Source organism: Ambystoma mexicanum, chromosome 6q (assembly GCF_040938575.1).
Source record: "Ambystoma mexicanum isolate Mex_15411 chromosome 6q, UKY_AmexF1_1, whole genome shotgun sequence".
NCBI classification, from domain to species: Eukaryota; Metazoa; Chordata; class Amphibia; order Caudata; family Ambystomatidae; genus Ambystoma; species Ambystoma mexicanum.
This window is the reverse complement of record NC_090937.1, coordinates 1,483,204,467-1,483,231,273: the sequence shown is the minus strand read 5'-3', so window position 1 is coordinate 1,483,231,273 and position 26,807 is coordinate 1,483,204,467. Positions and strand designations below refer to the sequence as shown.

General features: G+C 46.3%; 1 protein-coding gene across 4 annotated transcripts in view; it reads left to right on the top strand.

Moving 5' to 3' along the window:
- Positions 1-26,807, top strand: part of EIF2AK3 (eukaryotic translation initiation factor 2 alpha kinase 3) — a 394,300-nt gene that overhangs the window by 206,242 nt on the left and 161,251 nt on the right. For all 4 annotated transcript variants that reach the window (XM_069632207.1, XM_069632205.1, XM_069632206.1 and 1 more), the window contains one exon: positions 25,185-25,408. In XM_069632207.1, coding sequence (XP_069488308.1) covers positions 25,185-25,408 — 224 coding nt within the window. The remainder of the gene's footprint in view (positions 1-25,184; positions 25,409-26,807) is intronic.

Genomic DNA, 26,807 nt, shown 5'->3' with positions numbered 1-26,807 from the left:
GGCTTATCCTTCAGTGTTGCATGGCAGATATCCCATGCAACCAGCAAGGCAGGGTACGCACAGGCCCAGCAGCTGCCAGCTACTCCGTTAATACCACCTGCCACCCCACCAGCATGTGGGGACAGGTTTTTTGAGAAATTCCTCAGGCTGATGAGGTCACCTCAGATGGGCTCCATCCTTTGGGATGTGATCAGGGACATGCTGCCACCAGTACCCCGCCAGTGCCCATAGTCATTCCTCCTATGGGTCTGGTTCCTCTGGCCCTGGCGCTGCCACAGCTGGGCACACCGGGTCCTTCGATTCTGGCTCCTCTGCCTCCTACATTTCAGGCGGTTCCACACTCCACAGCAGCCTCTGGCTGCTGTCTCCACAACTCAGCCTCCGGCGCCAGACACCCTGGTGGACACCGATGAGGAGGACCACCCTGACACACCATCTTCAGCCAAGGCCTTTCATGAACGACTTACAGGTTTGGCAGAATACTTGGGGATCCCTCAGCCCGAGGTGTAACAACCTGAGGCGGGGGTCCTGGCCGAGTTCCTCTCTCTCTCTCTCTCTCTCTCTCTCTCTCTCTCTGCCCTGCGGCTAGAACAATGATCCCGATGCAGAAGGACGTTATCGCCTTGGCCAAAAAAGGATGGCTGAAACCCCATTCAGCTCTGCCTACCAACAGACGCCTCAATGCCAAGTACAGGCAATTTGGGGGGGATACACTCTTGTTGGCATACCCTCTTCCACACTCCTCAGTGACTGCTGCTGCCTCTATCTATTCGAAGCCACAGTCTTCCTCCGCCACCTCGTCCTCAGCTTTACTAAGCAAGGCAATATCGTCAGTTTAATGTGGATGCCATTCTCGCAGCCGTTAACCAGAGGCTTTGGCGGGAAATGGCTGACTTCCTTTCGGAACTTCCGGTGCAGTCAGGCACGCCTCAGGGCGGAGCTGGCAGTAGCAAAATTGGTGGCTCAAGACATCATGGAGTCCACTGTGGCAGATATTGACACGTCAGGCTGGGCCATCTTCATCGCCACGGACATGAGAAGGACTTCCTGGCTCAGGGCTACCAAGTTCAAACCTGATGTCCACGAGCGCATATTGGACCTTCCATTTGAGGGTAGTGACCTCTTTTATTCCACCACTGATGAGGAACTTGATAAGATGAACAGTTCCCAGACTGCAAAATCCTTATCTATCCTCACGAAATACACACCCAATAGCTATAGTCAAACGCATCGGCTTTTCCGACGAGGGGTGGGCCTTTGGCAGGTTCCAGGGCTTCCAAGAACGACTGTCCAGGCAGCCAGACCGATCTCCGAGTCAACACCGCAGCAAGCAGCAGAAGGCGGGGAATAAGGGCTTCGGTCAGTGCCCCTCCTCAGCCCCAGCCTCGGAGGGAAAGAAGGCATGACACTCCCCTCCAGGTCCACGTGTCTCCGGTGGGGGGCAGGCTTGCCCTTCACGCACAGCATTGGTGCATAAGGTTTGCAGCCCCCTGGTTCCTGTCAGTAGTGTCCTTCGGTTACCGCCTACCGGTACCTCCCGCCACACCCTCTCTTCCACAGATTGGGACAACTCTATTGGTGGAGATTTGATCGCTCGTACAGAGTCAAGCAGTGGAAGAAGTACCAGCCTCCCAGCGAGGCATGGGCTTCTACTCCAGAATTATTACCATACAGAAGAAGAACCAGGCTGGCCTGGGAGTTGTATTGGACCTTTCCACCTTGAACCTGTCCCTTTTGCTTCAGAGGTTCAAGATGGTCACCCCAGCGCTTATTGTGGAGACACTGTGCAACGGAGACTGGATGTGCTCCCTGGATCTGAAGGATGCATACCTGCACGTCCCAATTTGGCAGCCCCATCGATCCTTCCTGAGGTTCCGGATCATGGCCTTTCATTTCCAAAAGGGGGTGTGGGTAGAGATTGGTCGATTATTGTCACATACAAATCAACACCAAAAGTCTGTCACAAAAACAATGCATTGCAAACGAACTCATTAAGAAAGGAACAACATCAAGCAAACTGGAAGCAAAAGAAAAAGAAAAAAATATGTATAAATCTTATTTTAATCATAAATATTAAAAACAATATATCTTTATACAAATATAAATCACGGAAAAAACACAAAAGACAAATGTCTATATGATAGAACATACAATAAGGGGAAAGGGGGGGGATTTTATCAGTCCTCCTTTCACATTTAAAGAAATTAACTATAGCAAATGCACTTAAACGCTATTCGAGAAAAAGAGTGTCGACATGTTTCGGCCAAATATCAAATTGGATGCGTTCTCAGGTATCCATTCAAAAATAGGTGAAAGGGCCATCTTCAGGACAACAAATTTCTTTAAGATGAGGCTGATGTGTGGTTGCGGAAAGACAACGTGATCTAAAAAGGTATATGCATAATTAGTTCATTAAACACTGTGCATGTTTTATTGCAGTAGTCATCTATTGGTGATGTTCACATCGTTTGCAATGTATGAAAAGATTAAGAGGGCAGTATCAGAAAACTGTCACCTATACACAATGGGACAAAAGTTGTACACTTTAAAAATCATTATTTTATATATGTTTGGAGGCACATTAGTGGCACAAATTGTAGAACCTATAGCAAGGTATACCACATCCTATTCTCTTAAATAAAAAGAGAAAAGAGGGGGGAAGGGACATATAGAATTATGTTCACATATTTTAAGTAATATCAAAAGTTTGTACTCGTATAATGCAGGCAATCGTCTCGCGTTTTTTACAGAAGTTTAAAAAAGTTTTAGAAAGCTAATTTGAAAAATAGCTTAGATAATCATATTCAAAAATGTGCTGGATGGGGACTTACATGTGGTTAAGTCACCGGCGTACCTTCCACTGTCCTTTAACGCTGCATCTTTTCATTATACAGAGGAACTGCATTTAGGAATCGGAGAAGAGTGCAAAAACGGGTAGTGAGTGTATGTCTTTCTGTGGATAAGAACATTAAAGTGGATCAGAACATTCAAGTCAAGGGTCCAATAATTTGCTTATATGAACCGCAAGAATAAACTTTAGATGGAAAACAAGTTAAGATGCAGAAAGGATGCCTATTGGATGTATCCTCAATAAATTGCATCTACTACCTCAAGCGACTCCCATAAATAGCTCCAGGAAGAAATCTTATACAAATCATATTGGGAATGGGCATACAAATGTCCCATTGACAGGTTAGTTCAACTATACGGCATCCATCGGGATCTAGCAAATATGGAGGGCAATAGGCAGCCGATGAATCTATACGGTATTAACAAAGTGCTTGCCTAATGATCTAAGTTCAAAAGTGCAGATCCCTCTAAACTAGTTTTGAAAGGGTTGTTCGAAAAAAAAGGGGGGGGAGGTTACCTAAGGCGCCAGGGAGCCCGGATCAGTCGTGCGCTTCGAATGTTAATCACCAGAGAGCCAGGGTCCGTCGTCCGCTTAGGGTATTGACTCGCCGCGAAGTGGAGTCAGTCCTAGCCGATCGGCTTTAAAAAGTCCGTAGACGAACGTACAAATGACGTGTGTCTTGTGTCATGATCGGCGCCTTGCGTGCATGTGATCTGAGTCACATGGTTATCAGTAACTAGAGGTGTAGTCTAGTTTAAAGGTGTATTACCTATATGCAGAGGCACCCATGGTGGTTGGTGTTGGGCAGCGCATGCTATGGCAAGGTGTGTTATAAAAACCGTGCCGTCAAGGGAAGACGGGTCTAGTATTGTAATTATCATAAAACGCTTGACAAAGTCAAAAGAGATTGAAAGGAATTATGAGGTAGCATGTCAGATTTTATGCAGCCATCCGGCTGAACAACGCAGAGGTACTAGGATAGAAGATTATTCCATTCAATGGATGAATTTAAACTCTCATTGACCGTATTGAGGTTATAGATCCATCTTTGTTCTGCCAGAGTTAATATCAGCTCTCAAGGTCTTTACCAGGCTTATGAATGCAGTGGCAGCCCTTCTCAGAGCCCAAGGGCAACATGTTATCCATACCTAGACAACTGGGCGAGATCTCCGGAGGTGGTCCAGCACACCACCTCCGCCCTCATGACTACGCTACATGAATTGGGATTTTCCATCAATCTAAAGAAGTCACAGTTGGAGCCAACATAGAGTCTGGCCTTCCTGGGACTTATCTGGGATACAAGCTCAGTTTTTCCTTCAGAAGACAAGATAGCAGTCATCAAGAAGGCCACAAGCCATTTTCTCACCAGGGAGGTGACCTCAGCTTGGTGGTACCAGCACCTGCCGGTCCTCATGGCGGCATTTCATCTGGCAGTTCCTTATGCAAGGCTCATAATGAGGACATTGAAATTGCACCTTGGCGGCCTCATGGAATCGGGAGCAGGTTTCCCAGGCAGAACTCGTCAGCATCCCTCCGGTTCTCCACAAGGACCTGGTCTGGTGGAGCACGGACTGCAACGCAGGATAGGCAGACCATTCCGTCAACCAGCCCTAGAGGTAACCATCACTACGGCCCCTTCTCTGGAGGGCTGGGGAGCTACCCTGGACAACCACAGCATCCACAGAGGTTGGTGCCTTCAGGAACAGAAGGCACATATTAACTGGCTGGTGCTGAAGGCCATCTGGTTGGCACTCAAGACCTTCCTACCGCTCATCAGTTGCAAAATGATCCTCATTCAGAGAGACCACTCCACCAGCATGTATTATATCAACAAGCAGGATGGCACCAGGTCCCCTACTCTATGCACAGTTGCAGTTAGCATGTGGGAATGGGCACTGACGAACGACATAAACTTGACGGCAATCCTCCTCCTGGGGGAATCGAACCTGGAGGTGGACGGGCTCAGCAGGTTGGGTGCAGACAATTACAAGTGGCAATTGCACGATCAGGTCCTCTAGAGTCTTCAACAGATGGGATCATCCACAGGTGGGCCTGTTCGCCCCACAGTACAACAGGAAGTGCCCTCAGTGTGCATCCTTGCAGGGTCAGGGTCCCGGTTCCCTGGGAGATGCGTTGCAGATACAGTGGAACAGCATGAATGCGTTCCCTCCCACTCCCCTGGTACACAGGGTGATCTGCAAGATAAGGGAGTCCTGGCACCTCAGGCATTCTGGTAGTTCCTGGGTGGCAGGCGAGGCTGGAGCTGCTGCTCAGCCTTTTGGAGCAACGTCTGATTCACCTCCCACTGGGCCCAGCTCATCTACTGTCCCAGCAGGGGGGGCAGGGTCATCCACCGCACCCCGCAGAAGTAAGCATTTGCAGTTTGGTTTCTGAACAGGTCACATTAAAGCATCTGTCTTTCCCAGGCTAATCTGGACATTATACACGTTGCTAGGAGCGATGCTCCCAGGAGCCAGTACAAAAGCAAGTGGACTAGGTTTTGCCACTGGGCGGAGTCCAGGGAGGTCGATCCTCCCACATGCTCATTGGACGACGTACTATCCTTCTTCGCACACCTTGCACACTCGGGAATGCAAATCGACACATGCTGCACCTATTTGGTGGCCATCAGAGCCTACCAGAACTCGTAGGAGGAGGTTTTCTCGTCCTCCAACCCGGTGGTGAAAAGATATTTGGCGGGCCTCTCCAGGCTCTTCCCGCCTATCAAGAAGCCACACTTTGTGTGGGACCTTAATGTAGTGTTGGGCGCCTTGGCACACAAGACTTTCGAACCAATGGTGTCCGCGGGCATCAGGTTGGTCACCATCAAGGCAGCTCTCCTGGTGGGTTTTATGTCTGCACGCAGGGTCCGCGAAATTCAGGCACTAGTTACTTCAGAACCTTACACTACTTTTCACAGAGACAAGGTGGTCCTTAGAACGCACCCCACGTTGTTGCCTAAACTGGTCTCTGCGTTTCATCTAAATGAGGAGATAGTGCTACCTACCTCCTTTGCAGACCCTCAGGACGATGCTCAGAGGGTTTTGCACTGTCTGGCTGTTGGGTGCGCCCTGAAATTCTACCTCAATGGCACCAAGAGGTTCTGCAAATCGTAGGCTCTCCATCACCTTCGGGAGGTCAAATCCTGGATATTGGGCATCTAAGGCCACTATAGCAAGGTGGATGGTCTCGGGCATCATTGAGGCCTATGAAGGGCAGTACAAGGTGCTTCCGGCAAACATGCATGCGTATGCTGTTAGAGCCAAGGCCACGGCAGTCACATTCCATAGGCATGTTCCGTGGCAGGTCATCAGCAGGGCGGCCAAATGGGCCACCCCTTCAGCCGTCTGCAAACACTACTGTTTGGATGCCGGCTCCAGGTCTGATGCAGCATTTGGACAGGCAGTACTTGGGAAGTTGTTTTCTTAGGGAGGGTCACCTCTCCACCCTGGGGCTACATTGAGTTGTAATTGCCCATACAGTATGGAGGAAAGGGGACAATATGTTGAGTAATTATAAGTTACTCTCCGTAGTGACTAACGTACTCCTAGCCCATAGTCCCCTTTCCTCCATACGTCCCATCATCCTCCCCAACTGGTGTCATTGGGCAATGGTAATATTGTCAATTGGGACTTAGTGGCGCCGGTGGACGGAATCATGGGTGCGCATGCTGTCAGGGCCGCACGCCTCTAAATTTAAAGCAGAAGAAGGTTTTATTTTCTGGTGAAAACAGTTCTGTCTCCCGTCCCTAGCGAGAGATGCCCATACATTATGGAGGAAAGGGGACTATGGACTAGGAGTACGTTCGTCACTACGGCAAGAACATTTTAATTTATCTTCTCACTTTTCAGAGCCTACATTCTCATTTGCTCTGAAAGCACAGAATACCTTACTTACGTAGGGCTGGGGTTTGCCAAAGTAAAGTGCCTTTCAAAATAATCTTCAAAGAAATGCATGTTTTGAGAACAGCAAGATTGTTGTAATGAACCCACCGCCATGTAGCCATGATTTTGCCTTGAATGCTTTTCTTTTGACCTAATTTGTCATTTCCCATTATTAAACCTTTTTATTAGGGCAACAAAATGCATTCCATGTATAGTTTACTGACTCGTCATGCATACCACCCCCTTGTTCGTTGTTCTTTTGTCCGTTGTGTAATTTGTGTTGGACGTGTGTGTTGACTGACAAAGCCACGTTTTAGCAGCTCCTGATAGAAGGTATACATTCTCAGCACATGTATTTGCTTCATTAGGTGAAAGGGAGCCGCAGTGATTATGAATTCTATTACAAAATGTGAAGTCTCTCTTGAAAGCATGAATTTTTCATTCCAAACAATTGATCCATGTGGTGTTTACTGGTAAATGCATTTGATTTTCACACTGTTCTTTCTCTGGCATATTTTATACAAAGATTTTCACTTTGCAATTATTTTTTTATATTTCTATTTATTGGATATTTGTAAGGCACCTGTACAACAAATTGTGTTTCAAGGCAAAGGGGCGGGGGGAACAAGGCAGAAAGATATACGGTCCAACTAGGCCTTGTGACATTCGGGTCGTGCAAATGTAGTAACAAGAAGTGCGAGGGAGAGGGGGCAGGGGTAGTGCCAGTCCGCAGGAATGCAAAGTGCTAGCGTGGAAGGGAAATGCAGGGAAGAAATGAGGGATTGCAAGTGAATGGAGGGGGGTGGAGAGAGGGTAACGGGGAGTTGCAGAGCGCTAAGGGGAGGCCACGAGGGCAAGTGCCATGGCAATGCGTGGGGTGAGGATCCACATGCTAAGTGCGATGAGGGGGCGGGTCTGGTGCCCTGTATAACGTGGAAGGAACCAGGCAGCCAGTTACTAGGCAGACAGGGGTGTTAGCAGGGGAGGGATAGAGGGAAGGAAGAAGAGAAGCAGGGTCTTGAGGATCTCCCGGAACTTGATGACAGATCCTCGGGGACTAGAGGGTGAGACACCTTCAGGTTTCTCACATGTTAGGACTGATTTTCTATACTCTGGCCTGGTGAACAGATATTCAGAAGGCTAATCTAGTATAGTGACGGGGACAACTCTGGGAGCTGTAGCCAAACCAGTTCAGGCTAGCGAGGTGAGTGGTTGAGGCTAAGTCTCAAGAGGTGGCGAGCTTGTAAGGCATCCTCAATGAGTACACACAATGCAAAGTCGGGGGTTACACTTGAACAATCCGTTATAAAAATACGTATTTATTTATGGCCATATCACACTGAGAAAAATGACTACCAGCAGGTAATATTATGCAACACTAAATAAAAGATACATATAGGCAACATACATATACAGCCTCTGTAAAGGAAGAGGAGTATTAGTATAAGCACTGCAGTTCCATAGTGATACAATACCAGCTTCAGAAGTCCATCCCTAACATGTATGGGGCCTTGTGCCCAAAAGTTCACCAAAGTTCCATAACAGGTTTGTGAGGCTGGAAAACCTGGAGGTAGGGTGTCTTGGGTCCAATGAACAGTTCGAAGTGGTAGAGGACAAGTTGTTAACAAGTGTCCCCAACTATCAGAGTGCTTGCATGAACAAGCAATGGCAAAGCCAAACTATTGTAAACGTTTCTAAAAGTTATCAAAACTTTTAAAATGGAGTTAGGGGTTCAGGTAAGTATTGTTATAACTCACCCCCCGTACTCTGATTCTTCTTAGCCCTTGATGCCCAGTGGTTGCAGGCTTGTGAACTTCTCTGGCCCATGATTAATTCTGTTTCTAGGACTTCAGGTTGGAAAATGCAAAAGAACTCAATGCAGGGCCCATACACACACCCCAGCTGTGGTCCAATCAGGACCACTGGTGGCACAACTCATGAATATAACTCGGACACACCGTTACAAGTTTGAAGATTGGGACCAGACAGTCCCAACCCACTTCCTGGCAGCAAACACCCTTCGAACTGCAGTAGCCCGCCAAAAGCCTCTGCTGGTCGGGTATTGTATTTGTATTTATTTGGGATTTATATAGCCCCTTAAGCCAAAGCGCTGTACATAACATCAAAACGGTACAATAATGGCGGTTAGCAAAAAGTCTGGCATATTAGCCATAATGAAGCTAATGGAATTTCAACGATTTACGAAATGCAGAGTAAACAGTGATAGAAAGTAGAGAAAGAGGGAGAGCATTCCAGTGTAGAAGGGCCAATAAAGAGAATGGGCCTCATTACACGGAAGGCGGTAATCCAGGGTACTATTAGCACCCTGGACCATGCCGGTAAATTACCGGCACCGCCTTGGCGGAAAGGGGATTTACCGCCCCATTCCAAGGTTGGAGGGGCGGTAAATCCCCTTTCCGCCATTGCCCTTCCCCATTCCCATTTCAGCCCCATAGGGCTCTATGGGAATGGGGAAGGCGCTAATTACGGCACCGCAATTTTGCGGTGCCGTAATTAGCTCCGAGGTCCCTTAGCGGGTTGGTACTTAACGCCTGCAAGAAGCAGGCGTTAGTTCCTCCAACCCGCAAAGGGACCTCGTAGTACGGCGGTAAGGGTTAACGGTCACCGTTGCCATTAACGGTGACCGTTAACCCTTACCGCCGTCCGTGTAATGAGGCCCAATGTGCGAAAGCGTGACTGAGCACATGGATGTCGTGGAACTACAAGAAGGAATTGAAAGCTAGAGCGGAGAGAACATAGATTGAGCCAAAGAGGAAAGATAGTCTGGTGCAAGACCGTAAAGAGATTTAAAGACCAGACACAAAATGTTGAATTATAGTTGAGCTTGAAAAGAGAGCCAATCCAGAGTAAGGTGGGCAGATGAAATAGAATCACGTGAAGAGAGAAGGAAGAGTAAACGGATAGACGCAATTAAAGCAGATTTTAGAGGAGCAAGTAGAGTAAGTGGGAGTCCATGTAAGGCCAGCCTAGGAAGTAGAGTTAGTGAAAAGATGGCCAAGGGACAAATGGAAAACCATGTGACACGGCCATGTTTGGACACTAGCCACAGTTGGTAGCCAAACGCGGTAAATCTAAAGTAACTTACTCCAAAAAATAGGAAAAAGTAACTGCTGCCACCAGCTTGTCCCTTAGGCACACCTAACCAAAAATCTTCTTGTGTTAGTCTAGGGCAAAACAAAAGGTGTACCCCATTGTAATGCATGGTTAGTTGCATTGTACAATATAAAAAGTTAATCGATTTAAAACGAGATACCAAAAGGGCAACAAAGTAAAAAGACTAAGGGAAACCATGTTTCCCAGTAGTCACTGCCTGAAGGACATGCGAGATTCCCTATGACAAATGAGCAAAAGCCATTGTAATGAAGCTTAAGGCTTCACTGCACTGCAAAAAAAGCAGGTCAGAAAATCCATAGACCTGGTTGAAGAGGTGCTGTAAAGAGAAATCCTCCGTAACACGCACGCACACACACCTCACTCAAATCAAATTATATAGCAAATATAAAAATACTATTTATCAGGCATGAACATACTAAGCAATAATAGCAGATATACCAAACGAGTACTACACAAACATTCACAATGGGTTGTTTTGGCTAGAGAACAACACTTCACTTTTAAGACTTATAGAAATGATTCAGTTCTGAAAATTAGAACATTTGTGTGCAGTAAAGTAAGTTGAAACAGGAAAATACATTTAAAACCAATGGAAATTCAAGGTAAATAATACCCTACCTCATAAAATAAGGCCACTAACATTTAAAAATCCATTCCCTGCTCCTCTCCCGATTCCACCACTCTAGGGGAAGCCCGGGTGGGGGTCCTTGATTAGAACTCAAGTTAGGGGAGGTAGAACGTTGGGTCTTTGTGCCCATGCAACACATGTCAGAAGGGATGGTCAAAACATCCCCCATTTATTCTGATTCCTGTAAAAACACTCCTTGGGTTCCTAGACTTTCTCGGCGTGACTTTCTTAAACCGTTTGTTTCATCGGTGCAGATCTAGGGGGTCAATGGTTTCAGAGGTTTTATTCAGGACTGAGTCTGGCTAGCCGGTGGTTCTGAGCTCTGAGGACACTTCCTGATGCTTTTGCAGATTGACAAGCCATCCCCCCTGCCCCCCCCCCCAAGATGAATGCGACCACCCCCAGGACACAATGGATTCTGGCAGCAATGAAGAATACTGCGCTCAGCTGGTGGCAGGCGACTCGCATGGCGAAGACAAAGAAATTGTCTCTCTGTCTCTCAAAATGGAGAAGAGCAGCTGTGGCAAGGCTATTCTTAGGCCACAAGCTGGAGACCTCCAGAGTGCCAAGTCAACTCTCAGGACTGGGGAAGATGCACAGCAGATGCCTTGGTTGGAGCTGGTCAGCCCACAGATTCTGGGAAGTCTCCAGAGAGCTGTATTGCCATACAAGGGTCCGAACTGTTTGGTCCGCCAATCCCACGGACCGAGGTACCAATTAGTATTTTATGATCCAGAGAGGCAATGCTTCACCCAGGCTTGGCTAGTGGCAATGCTGGATGTCTTCCCAATAACAGACAGACCCCTGGATACAGTGTGGCCTGAACTAGACTGTATCAGCCCTGTAGGCACGCCCCTGAACGATCACACGAGAAACATACAGCACGCTAAAGGAAAAAGGACCAAGGATAACTAATATTTATGTCTACAAAATAGAAATGCATCAGTAAAGAACTCTGCTGCCACCAAACATTCTTGGCGCACATAGGTATGTGAGGCACATTATAAGCACAAACGGCATCACTGATGACATAATGAGATATAGTACAGTTCTACAATAGGGATTAGAGGAGCCCTATACATGTAGGGCCTGCTCCATATGGGATGCCAGGCCATTGGTCCATCTTCATCTATCAATCTCAGTCCACGTGGGCGCTGCTGTCATCTGTGGTGAAGCTGACCTGACAATTGGTTAGCTACTCTGACAAACAATGTTATTCTATCGGTGTAACAATGCACCTGGCACATACAGTGATGGGTTTGGGGGGAGAGCCGAGGTCACACTAACTCACATACTTCACTCGCTCCCAGACACATCAGCAACTCCTAAGCTCCTCCACCTTAGTTGTAGTCTATAATTCTGATGCTACCCTGCAACTCACTGCACAAATCATGTGACCCATTCCTGAAGGTGCGATTGCCTTTCCTTCTGATCTTAGTGATCGATCGAGGGGTGTACACATTTTATGGTCGGTCCGTCTGGGTTTGGACGGTGCTTTGGCATGTGGGTGTCATAGGATGAAAGCATGGCAAAGGTGTTTATCTCATGTGGGGATCGTTGGGGGCAGGAGGGCTTTGCTATCGTTTCGTGGGATGGTACTGCCAAGAGGCGATCTGTTCCCTTCTCATGACCTTGCAGGGCATGTTCTTCACAGGGCACGAGGGTCCTGTAACTTTCTGAACAATGGAGGATGTTGTGGATCTCTGAAACCTGGCCAGGGTGGGGGTTGATTTCACGCTCGTGCAAGTGGTCTAATCTAACACAAAATGTTGTTTGCTGCATTTGGGCTTAAATTCTACGATGGCTGTCATTTGCCAAGATGGCGTTTGTGGCTGCTTCTACCGTATACCTTGCACTAAGATGATTGCGCACCCACATCTATGTTTATCCCCTGCATGTGCTCTCTTAATGTTTATTCCTAATTCGGTATTGCCTTTTCGGGGTGGGGGGCTTATGAAGACCCTCTCTCCTTCCCAACATTCTCCCTTTCGTTAATCCCCCACCATATTATTAGCAGCTAATTTCCAATATGTATTCTCCTCCCCCTTTTGCACCCTCTCTAACCGTTCAGCTCCCAGTTATGGTGGTGGACCGTCCTTTGGAACCCATGCTCTGCAAACATCTTGTAAAGTTGCTCCAGACTGGCATATTGCTCTGGGGTACGTGTCATGTAAATACAACCCCCATCCCCAGCTAAATCAACCCAGTGGTCTGTATAATTTTCAGGGTCAGATGGGGGTGTGGTGATGGTGCCACAGGGGTGTAAGGAATGGTAAATCTCTATCATGCACTGTTTCTTTGTGTCATCTGTCTGGGTACCGTTCTCGGTAATACCGTGAGGTGCTGTGGGTGTTACCCCAATTGAGACCATCATTGCGCAACATTGGAGTTCTATTTGGCACGTGCAAAAAATGAAAATGACCAGAATGAAGACAATGACAGGCACACGCATTTTCACAATCGCCCTCAGCTAGGATGGAGCCCAAGAGAAAGTCAGTCATCATTTTGTATTCCAGCTTTGTTCTTCATGCACACTCCCAGGTTGTGCACAGCTTCGATTGTGTGACAGAGAGCAGAGCCATTCTCAGCATCTCCGGGAGGCACAAATGTACAGCAGGAATTCCCATTTTTGTTTTGCACAGGCCTCCCTCCATTGCAGTAAGCATATCTAGGACGTTGTGATTCTGCATGGTTATTGGCCTTGGGGCGTGGAGTTACACTTTAATGATGTTGTACTCTTGCTTTGTGTCATTAGCCTGTTGTATTATTTCCCAGCAGACAAACTGCAACCATTTAGCATTGGCTGCATCTTGCACACCGGGAAGTAACAAGGATGCTTTGGTGAAGAGCCTGTATTTGTCTGGTATTTCCTCGAGCAGGTTGATGAGTACTTGGACAGATAATTCGATAGGTGTGACACGTTCGCGCCGGCAAGGGGTTTCTCCTTTCTTCTTCAGGGGTTGGAAAGGTGATAGGGGCAAAAGTCTCTGTTCGTGCCCCTTGCAAATGTATTTCTGGGACTACAAGCAGGGCGGAGTGCAGCATGACCAGCGAACAATAGCCCCTCCATGATGGTGGGAGTTGAAAGTACGCTTGTTGGCCGCACACACAATAGTAATCCATCACTGCCGCTGTGCCTGACTTGAGCTCAAGAATGAGCAGGGTATTATTGCATATTGTTCTTTGGAACCTACAGATATTATTCCGGCACTATAAAAGCAAAGTTCATTGTTTTTTTTTCTCTGTGCACCTTCACCAGTTTCTCCATTGCGTCAATCCGTGTTAGTTTTGTGATGAGGTCAGTCCAGAACGGTGCGCATGCTGCTTCCACTCTGGCTAGGACCCCTTGTTTGTATCCCATTAAACACTCTGCCATGCAGCAAACTTTTATTTCTTGCCATTTGTTATTTATTTATTTCAGTCCTTGTATCACCAGGTAGTGTGTTTTCAGCCATTTTCTACCTTTTGGATTATTGTCGCATGGCCGGCGATCTGGATGAGCAAGTTGGAGCCTCACATTTTGTGCCTGGGAAGTGCCTCTGAGCCTACATAGCACAAGATGTACTCTGCATTGTGCCTCTAGAATTGGTACTTCCTGTGGTACTGGGACCTTGGGTGCCCCTGATGCATGCAGTATCAACAAACACACATAACTACCATTCTCTCTGTTCCTCCCCACCAAGCTCATGTCCGTATACCAACTATTAGACATTTCTGGGTCACACACATTTTCTATGGCGTCAAGCCCAAGCCTGTGGTAGGCGTCGTACTTCGCCCTTCGTGCTTGTCTCTTCGTACGTTTGGGTGCACCAATGTCCATTAATAACAATACGAATATTGTTTACATGAGTAAAGATTGATTTTATAAAAGGAATTAGAACACCTAGCAAACAGTAGGTCCCTAACAATGTATTCTAACAATCCTGTATGAGTGGGGGCAGGAGGGGAGGGGAGAGTACATTTTTATGGTGTACAGGATGTTGGCTTGTTGATGCGTAAGGTTGGGAAAATAGATGTTCTTTTGTATGTGTGTTTGATCTATTATTTACAGTGAGATTATAATTTCTTCCTCTCCCCATACCTCCTTTTTTATATGCTACTCTAATATAAAAGAAGTTCCTAAATAAATCCCTAAAATAAACATTGAAATAGCCATATACCTACCATATACCCGGTATAAAATGCATGGCACACATGTAAGAATATGAAAACTAAGAGCTAATAGTAGAAGTGTAATCTTTTCTAACATATAATGTGTGATTTGAGAGTGCTGGCTCAGTTTTTATCTTTACAATCTGAAGTGCAAAACTTAGAGAGAGAGCTAGGACGCAAGAAAGCGCTCCCTGTGCACATGTAAACTTTTTAGCAACTGTGCAGCTGCATGTTTTTGGGGTGGGTTAGGCAGTCCAAATTTGGAAACTGGTAGTGGAAAGGGAAATGAGGTAGATGCACACTACCAGTCTCTTAAAGTGTTTGTGCAACGTCAGGAGGTTCCTTCCGAGCGTCGAATAGGTGGATCCAAAAATGGAGACCATTCACCTTTACTGCAAAAGGAGTAGAAAATACTACCTCAAACAGTCCATTGATTCTGGGGCTGTTCCACCTGCGGTCAAAGGACTTCATGTAGACAAGATCTCCTGGCAGCAGCGGTTGAGTGGGTGGAGAATTGCGGGCAGAGTGCCTATGTGTTAATGTCATGCCTGTGCCAAAACTTTGAGTCTGGTTATTAGATGCACCACATAATCTAATCACCAAACCCATCAAGTGTTCCTGGATGTTTGGAATAAACCAACCCTCTTGTATATCAGCGGCAATGTGGTGTTTGGAGTTGTGGGAGTGTTGATGGAGTTGATCAAATGCTGTTATCAACAGTTCGTATGGCATCACTGCTTTTCCTGTACATTCCTGCCTCAATAATAAATCAGTAGGGGACTGTTTGGACCCATTTTTGACCCATAACACTGTTTCCTCTTCTGGGGCCCTGCCTTGTAATTCAGCAATTTGTGTTATGGGCACGGCACTGTACGAGACAGGTGCTGGTCAGTGGCGGGGGCTGTGACAACATATTCCACCTTTATTGGTCCTGGGAGATAGGCTGCTGTTTAAGGCGCGGTGTCTGCTGCAGCATTTCTGAGTGACGCTTAGTCAGTGTTGTTTGTATGGGCGGTACATTTAATGACTGCCACTGGGCAGTGAGTGCAAAAATTAGGTTATCTAGTAACTCTGCATGCTGTACTGTGGACCCATCCGTCGTCCTAAAGCCCCTCCTTTTCCATCTTGAAAGGCCGACATACACTGTTGTAGTGATGTATGCTGAATCAGAATAAATGGTCATGTGACATCCTTGCGATGATTGCAGCACTTCATTGAGTGCAATGAGCTCTGCTGCCTGCGCTGAATAGTGCATTGGCAGTCTTTTTAGAATCAATGTCTCGTATTCACTGTCCACTAGGCGCACCACTGATGTGCCAGTATGTCTGAGACCCGTGTCCTGGCCAATTGTCTCTGACCCATCAACAAAATGCCCCCATACCCTCCCCCTGAGTGGCTTATCTTTTACTTTAGGAATGTCATCCTACTCCTTCGTATGTTAGTCGTGTCTGGCCAAATCCTCCTCGGTGCCCATTTCTGTTATAAATGTCACAGGTTTCACGGTCTTACATTGTGCAATGTGTATATTTGAGCTGGAGAGAATGATCTCATAAGCAGATGGTGCAAAGTCTGGGTAGATTTCAATATTTCCAAAATGGCAAAGACGGCATGTTCCACGTAGAGCATAATTGAACAGCCCATCACAATTGAGGAACTTTTCTCGATAGCAAATGCTGCAGCTGCAAGTGAACTGCCCTTGCATCACTGAATCCAACGTGCCATGGCTTGTGACCCATTGTGCTTTTCTGTGTTACTACGGCAATCATGAGTTGCCCATTATAGTGTGAGAATAAGTAGAATTCCTGTGTATAATCATGGGTTGCTAACACAGGGGCGGTCGAAATCGCCTTTTTGAGTTCATTACAATTCTTTAACATTTCTTCAATCCATACTATTTTGTTGTCAGTTTTTTGTGCTTCCTTGAGGCCCTGTAAGAGCGACCTCATGTATGCTGCGGAATCGAGTATCCATGCCCTGCAGTAATTGCACAACCCTAGGAAATTTTGCATTTCTTTTACTGTCGTGAGTGGGGCGCACAGAGGCAATGCAGTCCGGTATTATTCTCTTGCCATGTGAAGGTTTTACACTTAATCCTTGCAGCCACTGGGAGCCAGTGCAGAAATGTCAGTCCTGGAGAGATACGATCCCTGGGCTTGAGGCCAAGGACAAGACTCGCAGTCCTGTTCTGGATGAGTTGCAGAGGGCGGAGAGTAGAGGCAGGCAGATTTAGAAAGAGGCTGTTACAATAGTCCAGCCTAGAGAGAACCAGAGCTCTGGAAACGGTGAGCTTCTGGGGGAAGGTGAGGAAAGGAAGAATACCTCTGAGGAGGTGCAGCTGGGAGTATGACTTTTTAGAGATGTGAGGAGAGAAGGAGAGTGTGGAGTAGATGACCCGAGGTCTTTAGCCTCGCAGGTGGGATCAGGAAGAGGGCCAAGAGGCTGGCCAGAAAGGGGCGGGAAAGGAAGGAGGGGGATTCCTCATCAGGGCAGACTGTCGTAGATCGGACTGGGCACGCAAGCGCTCTCTGTGGGCTGTCCTAATCTGGGTATGTGTTTGTTCCGCTGAATGTGAAAGGGTTGGTTCCCATCTCGCTCACTGCATGGTAGGGCACTATGGTGCCATTCAGCACTTTGTTCGGTGTGTGCATGTTACCATTTCCGTGCTGGGGCATAGTTTGTTGTGGGTGCTACTGTTGTACTTGCTCCACGGGTGCCGTGGTGGGAGCTGTGTATATGCTTGGTGTATTTCATAGGGTATGGATGTCATGCTTGGTGTCTCTATCTTTTGTGTATTTTGCGGTGGTGGGTGATAATTATTGTATGGGTTGTAATGGGGCCCTGGCCTGCTTCTACATTCTCTCAGAAAATGTCCCCACTTCCCACAGTTCCAACACTGTGAGGAACCCATACCCGCCCCTTTCGGTCCCATTTCTCCAGTGCACCCTCCACCCCCCCCCAAAATCTGCCCCTGCTGCGCTGCTGACCTCCTTGCTGCCACTCCTGGGTGGGGCGCTGCTGTCTGCCTCCCCACTGTCATTTTCCTCCTTCTGGCCAATACACCACTATTCGGACATCCGCAGACCCCAGCTCACTCCCTGTCGCCTCCGTTTGTGCATGTGTGGACACCGCCCTGTCTACAGCTATCTTAGCCAGATTCCACTATACCAATTCCCTCATTTGCCTGCAACTGTTGTGCCGTTTTTGCACCTCTTTTGGTAAGCCCCTTTTGATAACGAAATAGAAAAGAGGAACTGATCTTTCCCACTGCTCCTCAAGCTCCGTCCTCCACATCTCCTGAACCTTAATGAACTGTGTGGGGTCTTCGTCATCCCCATAGTGTTTTACATGATTGACTGTAATTCTGGGGTGTCGGGGTATGTGGGCCAAAGCGTGCCCCACACCTGTGCTCTGATGTTGTGGAACAGTGCGCTGTCAGCGCATCGTCCAACGTTATTTTGGTGTATCCTGCTTTAATCCATATGTCCCCAGCCTGCTCTCCCACTATCGCCACTAATGAACATTTCAGATCACCTACGGAAAGGGGTACCTGCAGTCTGTTGGTCAAACTCATCCACTGTACTCCACCCATCTTCACCGGGATGGCAACCTAACCCTCTGTCGCACCTTACCGTTCCGTAACCCAGTGCTGCGTGCTCATTCGTCGTCTTTCTTCTCTATATAATGAGCTTTGAAACACTTGTGTATGGGCGAGCTATAAATAAAATCTTATTGTATACGCACATCCTTAATGGCCGTACTGTCCAATCTGAACAAAATGTCCCCTGCTCTCCATTCTACTAGCCTGCTCCCCTTTGCCTCGCTCTGTGATGTTTACAGTCTCTCTAGCACCGCTCGCACCAACTCTAGTGCCCCTTCTATTTCCCTCTGTCCTGCGCACTCTTGAGGTGGAGCGGTTGTCGGAGTGGGTATATTTTGGGGTGGCGGGACCGTGGCCAGAGTGGACACATAGGTTGGGGAAGTGTACCCCGCCGCTGGGAGCACTGCCAATGGATATACCCCTTTTGTATTCTGTCCATGTGCCACCTGCTTCTGCTTGTTTGCCCCCTTCATGGATGTTCCGTGTCTCACCCTGATTGGAGTCTTCCATGTCCTCAATTATTTTCCATAAGTCTAAAATGTCCTTTCTGTTCTGTAACTGTTTAGGAATGTAGTCCTATGCTCCAGAAACGCTGTATGATGGGTGCCCTGCTCTGGCCATGAGCGAGGCATCCCCCCTCGTGTTTCTGTTACCCACTGTTTGTGGTACTTCTCGATCTTCTCCCGGTACAAGGGCAAGGCCATGTACATGTGCTGAGCGCCCCCACATTTCTAATTGCGCGCTGCGCACGCTGCAGATATCACGACCCAACAAAATCACTGTTCCCTCCTCACCGTCGGCCCAAGTTACTTTCCCTCCCCTTCCCCCTCACATGCACCGGCTCTCTCACTCTACGCACTCAAAACGAGTTGCTATTTGCACAATACCCCTCCTTGGGCTCCCACACTACACTACAAAAACAATAAGATAGAATAACAGCTAAAATGGCAACCACTACTGTACCCAAGCCCACTAATTATGTGGGCTCCTATGCATTTCTTTTTCCTCCATTACACGATGTAAGGTACCACCTTTTCCTCTCACTCGGGAGGCTCCCTACACTCCTGTTTTACTTTCTGTAATCTACTCCTTAAACAGCCAATAGTAGTAAAAACAAAAAATCACACTTAAACCACACAACCAACCTTGTTCTCCACTTAAAATCCACACTTTCCCATATGCCCTTCCCCCTACTTGTTATCTCTTGCAAGGGTATACTCACATATGCGTATTCACTCAAACTCCTCCGTCACTGATTCCTGCTCCTCATGTCCCCAGCCCTCCAAGATGTCAGGCTGGAGCCAGGCCATGATCACCTACATGGCCCTCAAGGGCCTCTCCATCCCTCCAAAGACCCACTTGGAGTCAGACTTGGCGCTTGTGGCACCAGACTCACTCACTCCCATAGCATAACATTGAGGATTGGACTTATAGTGCATTGATGGGGACAAGATGGATGCCCCCACATATTTCGGTTCCCAGAACTGCATGTGCGGCCAGTCTTTTGGGTGTGGTTCAGCCCAGAGGCACCTGGGATACCCAGAGACTATTTAAGCCACGCTCGGGCTGAGAAACATGCTTTCCCTTTTCTGCACCTGCAGCGTGACACTCACCGTGTTCGGATCGGTCTCCAGTAGGCCTGCATCTTTCTTCTGCGCTCGGCTCCTGTAAGAACAAGAATACTGTTAGGAACAGCCTTACCTTGCGGTGCTTCTGCCCATCATTCATCACTCTTTCTGTTCTGCGGGCATCTTCGGCGGCGTCATTCCCATCCCGGCACGCCGCTTCCTGAGGAAAAGGGAAAAGAACAGAAAAAAGGCATTTTTAAGCATTCAGTAAATCTTCGCTTATTTTTAAAGACTGTACGAGCTTCAAACGCTTACCTGAATCCCAGCTGCTGTGGGGGAACTCTGTCTCTGGAACTTCTCATCCATCTGCAAGAGGGAAAAGGCACTCCAGGTTAGCGTGGAAACATCTAGAGGCGCCGCATACTGCGCTTACTCACCGCATTTCTTCTTCATAACCGGCATCCACGCTGAAAACGTTGCGGCACCTAAGAGACACAGAAAAATAACTCAGTTCAATACAAATACGAAAGGGTTGCATTGCGCATCGCGCTCTCACTCACCTTCAGCGCTACTCATCTCAGCAGCATGTCGCCATCCCCGGATGCCGGCCATCATCTAAGGAAGGAAAGGAACGAAGTTAGAGAACTGTTCAAAAGACTCTTTATACTTACCTGTCGGACTCTTGCCAGTGAAGTAACTAGGCAGCAACGAGCATGCATCAATCAACGCGCCCCTGCGCTGAAAGCAAGACAGAGAGCACACTTTCCAAGAAAACAAGGTGAGCTGTGGATCAAAGGGAAGGGTTGGACCCCAGGGAAGAAGGGATTCAAGCACACAGAGACAATAAGGAGTTAAACTCGACCAATCCTGTGTTTCAGGCCCAGTCTCCAGTCGAGTAGACTCCAGGGAAGGGTTCAAGGTCGTAAGCGGTCAGAACAGGCTGAGTGACGTCCCCGTGGATACCAGGTGAGCGTTAGTCACGTGGTTCCAACAACTGCCTGCACTCACTCAGGAACCCCGCCCCTCTTCAAAGAGCAGGCAAATTATTTTTTTAAACGGCTCCTGCACACCTCTGGGTAAAATGTGTCTGGGACTGATCGCTGCAGGCGGGCGCTGCCCCTTTCGAGAAGCAGCCTGGAAGCCTCGGTCAGTGCTGGGGTCGCTGGGATCATGTCGGGGGCACCAAATGACGGCACACCCTTGCACGCTCACACCAGAAAAAAAGCCCAAGACAAGTTTGCAAAGATAACAAGTATTTATTACTACAAAATAGGTTTACACCATGGTGGATGGCGGATTTACCGCCCCATTCCAAGGTGAGTGGGGCGGTAAATCCCCATTTCCCATTTTACCCTTCCCCATTCCCATTTTTGCCCCATAGGGCATAAGGGGTTTGGGGAAGGCGCTAATTACGCCACCGTAAATTACGGTGGCGTAATTAGCACCATGGTCCCTTAGCGCCATGGATTTTAACGCCTGCAAAAAGCAGGCGTTAATATCACCATGGCGCTAACAGACCTTGTAATCAGGCGTTAAGGGTCGGCGCCGTTAACCCCTTAACGCCTGATTCGTAATGAGGCCCTTTGTGGCAGTACTTGGCAGAAGAGTGATCTAGGTATGCCAAAACAAAAAAGGCTGGGGAAGAGAGACATTCTCCATGGTGGTGTGAACTGAGAGCAAAGCCAAAGAATGCCAGGAGAAGGGAGTCATTCTGCTGGTGGTTGAACTCACAAGTCATTCCCCATGGGATAAAGAAATAGCGACCATTCTGAAGTAGAGAGTTGAAGAATCAGCAATCCTTTTTCGTTTGTGAAGTACTGAAATCTGGGGAAGGGAGTCATTCTCCTGGACCAAGAACATTGGCACAACCTTTAGTATAGTTTTAAGTCTAAGGGATAGAAGTAGGATTTTGACACAGGACAGTGGTCTATTGATTTACACGGACATCCTGACCTAAATCTTCGTATTTTAGTTGGGAAACTCCTCTTAGAGTTGGGGAAAGTTAGGTTTACGCTTTTATTTTCTGGACCAATAAAGGTTTATATCAACAAAAATGCCACCTGTGCGTCAGTCTCCTTATGTACCCTTGCATTTCTTAATTACTTTCATTTTTTAACGCACCTTTCCCAAAATGTCCAGTCTGGGGGAAGCGGTTTGGGGAGGGAAAGCGTGACTAACATTTTGTTTGCATAATTTCAGCCAGAGCCAATATGTCAGTGGCTGTAGACCTAGGCATTGGCACTAAAGTTATTGTATTTGTTTTCATGACATGTCTTCTTGCATTAGTTCAGATTCTTAACTTTCATTCGTGAAAATATTGACAGTGCAGCACCAGCTATTAAAGCAGGTGCTGCTTGAACTTGGACAACATGTAAAAGGTTACACCTACCTGCAGTTGATCAAAAACAATTTATTTGTAAACTGAATATTGTCTACAAAGAAATGCATCTTATGAGAGAGACCAGATGGATAGTACTGGATTAGGCTAGTTTCAATGAAAATGAACTGAAGCCTTGAATTTCTTGACCATTTACATTTTTGTATTTTCAAATCGAATATGCCCAATTCCCCATGTACGTTGGATTGCTCTAATAAAAAAACATAAAGTCAAGTATTTTTTCACAGGGTGGCCAGGGTTCACAAGCAGATTTTGCTTCTTAGTACCTCCTGTGGGAGGGCCTTGTTGATTTGGTTTAAGGGCTGTGTGTGACTTCACAAACACTTGGCTGCTGAAAGTAGGTCTATGAGTAAGTGTATGTACCCACATGGGAAGACAACCTCAGGTTGTAGTTAACAGAAGGATTGAATTTGGAAGACTGCTTTGCCTTGCCATTATGCTGGGGCACTAGGAATGCTTTTTTCCTGCTGTTTCCATGTTCCATGTGCGAGTTAGCCCAGGCACTTTATAAGTTTTACAAGTTATTGCACCATTTGTAGCTGTTCAGTATTGTGATGAATCGTGGGATTCGGTCACTTCTCCCCAAGGAGAGCCTTTTCTTGTAAAACTAGGGTGGTGAGCCCGCTATGCAACATTCCACATAGGGGTGGCAGAAAGCGGGATATTGCAGGGACAGACTCCACACTTTGGGGGGTGGGGGTCAATAAGGACTCCCATTCCGAGAAGGAACTCCCTTTGGATCTCACTTAAGAGACTGATAAAGAAAGATCTATACAGTACCTCTGCTGAAGATAAATGTCTATTTGGTATTGAGATGAGTAAACGCATGAGTAGGAAAGACTGAAGAGTTGCTGGACACCGAGGCGAGGAAACCGAATGGAGTTAGGAAGAACCTTTCTTTTTGTCTGGGTTAGGACCATTGCTGGAACTTGGGGAAGCCTCAGTGTGACCTCAAGTGTGAGAGGAGCAAAGCCAAAATGGATATAGACCCAGGAGTTTCAAATGAGTCATGGGGAGACCGACTCAGAGCTCCCTACCGTCCAAATGCCCGGAAGAACCGGTGTTCGAGGGGCACCATTGTGGAGAGAGCCTACCGAGAGGCTCTGGAGCAAACAAACTTCCAAGAATGGACCCGCTCATGAGAGGTAGTGGACAGGGACGGTTGGAGAGGAAAACACTCTGTGCAGAAGCCACCCTTTTAGGGGAATCCTGAGCGATACCGGAGAGGGAGAAAAGGAAATCAAAATGGTGAAGCTTACCTGACATGTTGTAGCCAAGAGCGGACGAGAGGGAAATCCACCCGGAGCTGAGACCACAGTCCAGGAAGTGAGGACAACTACGGGACCCCTCATACTTGCTCATGCCAGTAGTAACGGAAGCCATAAAATGAGTGCCAATACCACTCCTGCTTGTCCCAGTAGTAACAAGATGCAGAAGAAGAGCGGGCATAGCTACAGGACTCTTCATACTCGTCCCACTAGCACTGGAGACTCTAAGGAAGCTGAACCTTATCCCTGGGTAAATTACGCAAATCTCAGGGGAGAAGTAAAGGAGCACAGACACAAGAATACGTCTCATAAAGGAAGAAGCAATCATCCAAGAAGAAAGACTGTTCTCTTGAAAGGAACAAGATGCAGAAGAAGATTGGGGTCAATACCCCTGACAAGGAAAGCCTGAGGAAACCAAGGGGGACACATAATGGGAAGTGGAAAAGTCCTATAAGAGAACCAAATGAACTGGTGAAAAGAATAGCAGAAACCTATATGAAGATTCTATTTCAAAATGGAACATTTCATTGGAAAGTCCTCTTTTCGCCTCAGGAGAAGGGAGACATTCTCCTGGCCTAGTTGTTCAATATTAGTAGTAGGGTCAGGACAGGTTAGTTTTGAGACTGAGGACAGACACTTGTTTGGACTTTTCACACTGATGATGAGAACCCTTGTTTTTATCGTTAAGTAGGGCAACCTTTAAGTTTGGGAAGGATAGGCCTTCTAGCACTTGATCTGGGTATGATGTTGGTGAGGCTGCTGGGCCCACATTAAAAATTGACGTTCCGATGCACTTGCATACCGAATATATTGAAAGATCGTTGCAAGGTTTTGAAAAATATTAGCAGTTCTAGGATGATTTGTAACAAGAACATTGATGTTATAATGAAGAATTATTAAAAAGTCACAATGTGAAGGGTTTGCTCTGAAATTGTACTACACTTGCATGATCAGCATCAGACCAGGGAATATCTACTGATAACAGAATATCTTGTATTTCTTGAATACTAGCAAAACCTATATTTTCTTTGTTGAAGACTATGCTGTTAGACAATAAGGCAGTTGTTGAAGTCTTTTCAGAAGTGGTAAGAATCTGTAGAACCTAGACGGACTTGAGGGCAGACTGGTGGTCAGTCATAATATCAACAAAAAAAAATGTTGAATTACAATAAATTCAAAAACTTAATGTCGGAAAGAAAATTAAATTCTTGATTTTTTTTTTTATTTATATATTTTTTTGTGGTTCCGCATGTAAAAAAAGGGGGGTTGGGGGGAACCCCCTTTCAAATAAAAAAACGTATTAAAAAAATCCAATTTATTTTTTCGACATTATTTTTTCCATTTTTTGACTTTCGACATTTTTGCATTCGATTTTATGACTATAAACCGGGCAGACTATATATGATTGGCGAAGTGTATGGTCCTTACAGCAGAATCTTTGTTTTATGGAAGGTTTGATGAATGGCAAAGCCAGGCTTGTGAGAATTTCTTTCAATCTTGGAGCTCCATCTTGTAAATAGATTTTGTCTTCTGGCTTCAAATTGCCCTGCTTTAACCATAAATGAAACTGTGCAGAATCACTTGTTGACAATACATGAAATACTAGTGCTAAACCATAACAGTACTTTTCACATTTTAAGCTTTTATGTAGTTGTAAACAAATTCAATGCAGTCTAATTCATCTTTCTTTTTGCTCTTGAAGATAATGGTTACTATTTACCATATTATAAGAGAGAAAGAGGCAAACGAGGCACCCAAATAACTGTTGGAATTCTTGAAAACCCGAACTACAAGAACATCCGTAAAAAAGATCCAGTCCTGCTTCTTCATTGGTGGAAGGAAATCATAGGCACCATACTCTTCTGCATAACCGCTACAACCTACATTGTGCGCAAGCTTTTCCATCCCCAGCCTCTTGGCGCTAGAGTGAGTATGCCTTCTACAGTGATATGTGTTCCACCCATTTAATTCTGTTCACAATACTACATATAACCGTCTTGCAAACCAACAAATAAAATAAATGTTCATTTTTGTAGAGCTGTATTAGTTGACGCAGCTGAAGCACGGTTCAACATCTTCCAGATGATTAACACATCATCTTATTGAGAATAGGCAGAATAACATTCACAATGGTACAATTTTAAGATATACTTGATCTTACATTATGGAACAAATTAAAGTGCAGCAGTAGTACTATACCTCAAGTATTTTTGTGAACTTAATTGGGTTTTAAATGTTACACAACCATGCAACAAAAGTAGCAAATCGTCGGCATAGCTTGCCAGTTATTAGGTGCAATATGCATTTGCTGTAATGTTCTTTTGACTGCCCTGTTTTGACAGTGTCTTACAGACAACCGTTAAACAAGAACTGTTTGAAAATGAGGGCTATTCCTCTAGTGATTTGCAAGAAAATCACCCTTGCGGCTGGAGAGAGTCTTGAAAGGCACATTTACAGGACCACTGGTTTCCTTTAGGTAATGTGGCCTATCTCAAGAATTACTCATGGTTCAAGTGGTGCAGTCCGGTTAAAAAAAATCAACAAGAAATATATATTCAACCCTTTTAGGATATCAATGTCCAAGTTAAAGACCACGTTTTTATTTTGTAATTCTGAAGAAACAAATAACAAAAGGACAAACCAAAAGAAATGTCTTCAAATGATTCAATGGAAGGTAATGGTTTCACCAAATTACATGTGTTTCTATTGAGAGAAATGTTTTTAAATGGGAAAGAGGAATATGGCTGTTTTGCTGTAGTTATCCTGAAAGGAGGAATTTAAGCTGTAAGTGTTGCCTCCAAGGCATCCATTGTCTGATTCAAGAACCCGACTTGTCTAGGCTGAAAAGCTGCTTTCAGATTTAATCTTCACCATCAAAATGATTTCAAAGGCTGTGGACTATGAGGGTTCCACAGGTTCACATAGTTATCTTGGGTCCTGGTAGTGAAAAGGAAAGTCCAAGTAAAAAAACAATATAGTGGGAGAAAGGGCCGGCCTCTGTTTGGTACTAGGTTCCCTCTTGGCCAATCCTCTAATTGCAGGTCCTCTGGAGCTTTTCAGTAGTCACAAGCAGTAAGCTGTAGTCTAGCAGGCCTTCACAGCATCTGGCATTTCTTCTGCTACTTATATGTCAGCAATTGGATCCCTGATGAAAAGAATCTGGCCAGTCGAACATATGAGGTAATCTGGGCCTTTCTGTTTTTCATGGTCCGGTTGAGGGCCTCTTCTGTTTTTTATTTTTTGGAGCTGTTTTTTGGCAACTGTTTCATGATTGACAATGGTAATGTGATACTGCAGAAGTTCTTTAGCTGTAGCCATAATGGTC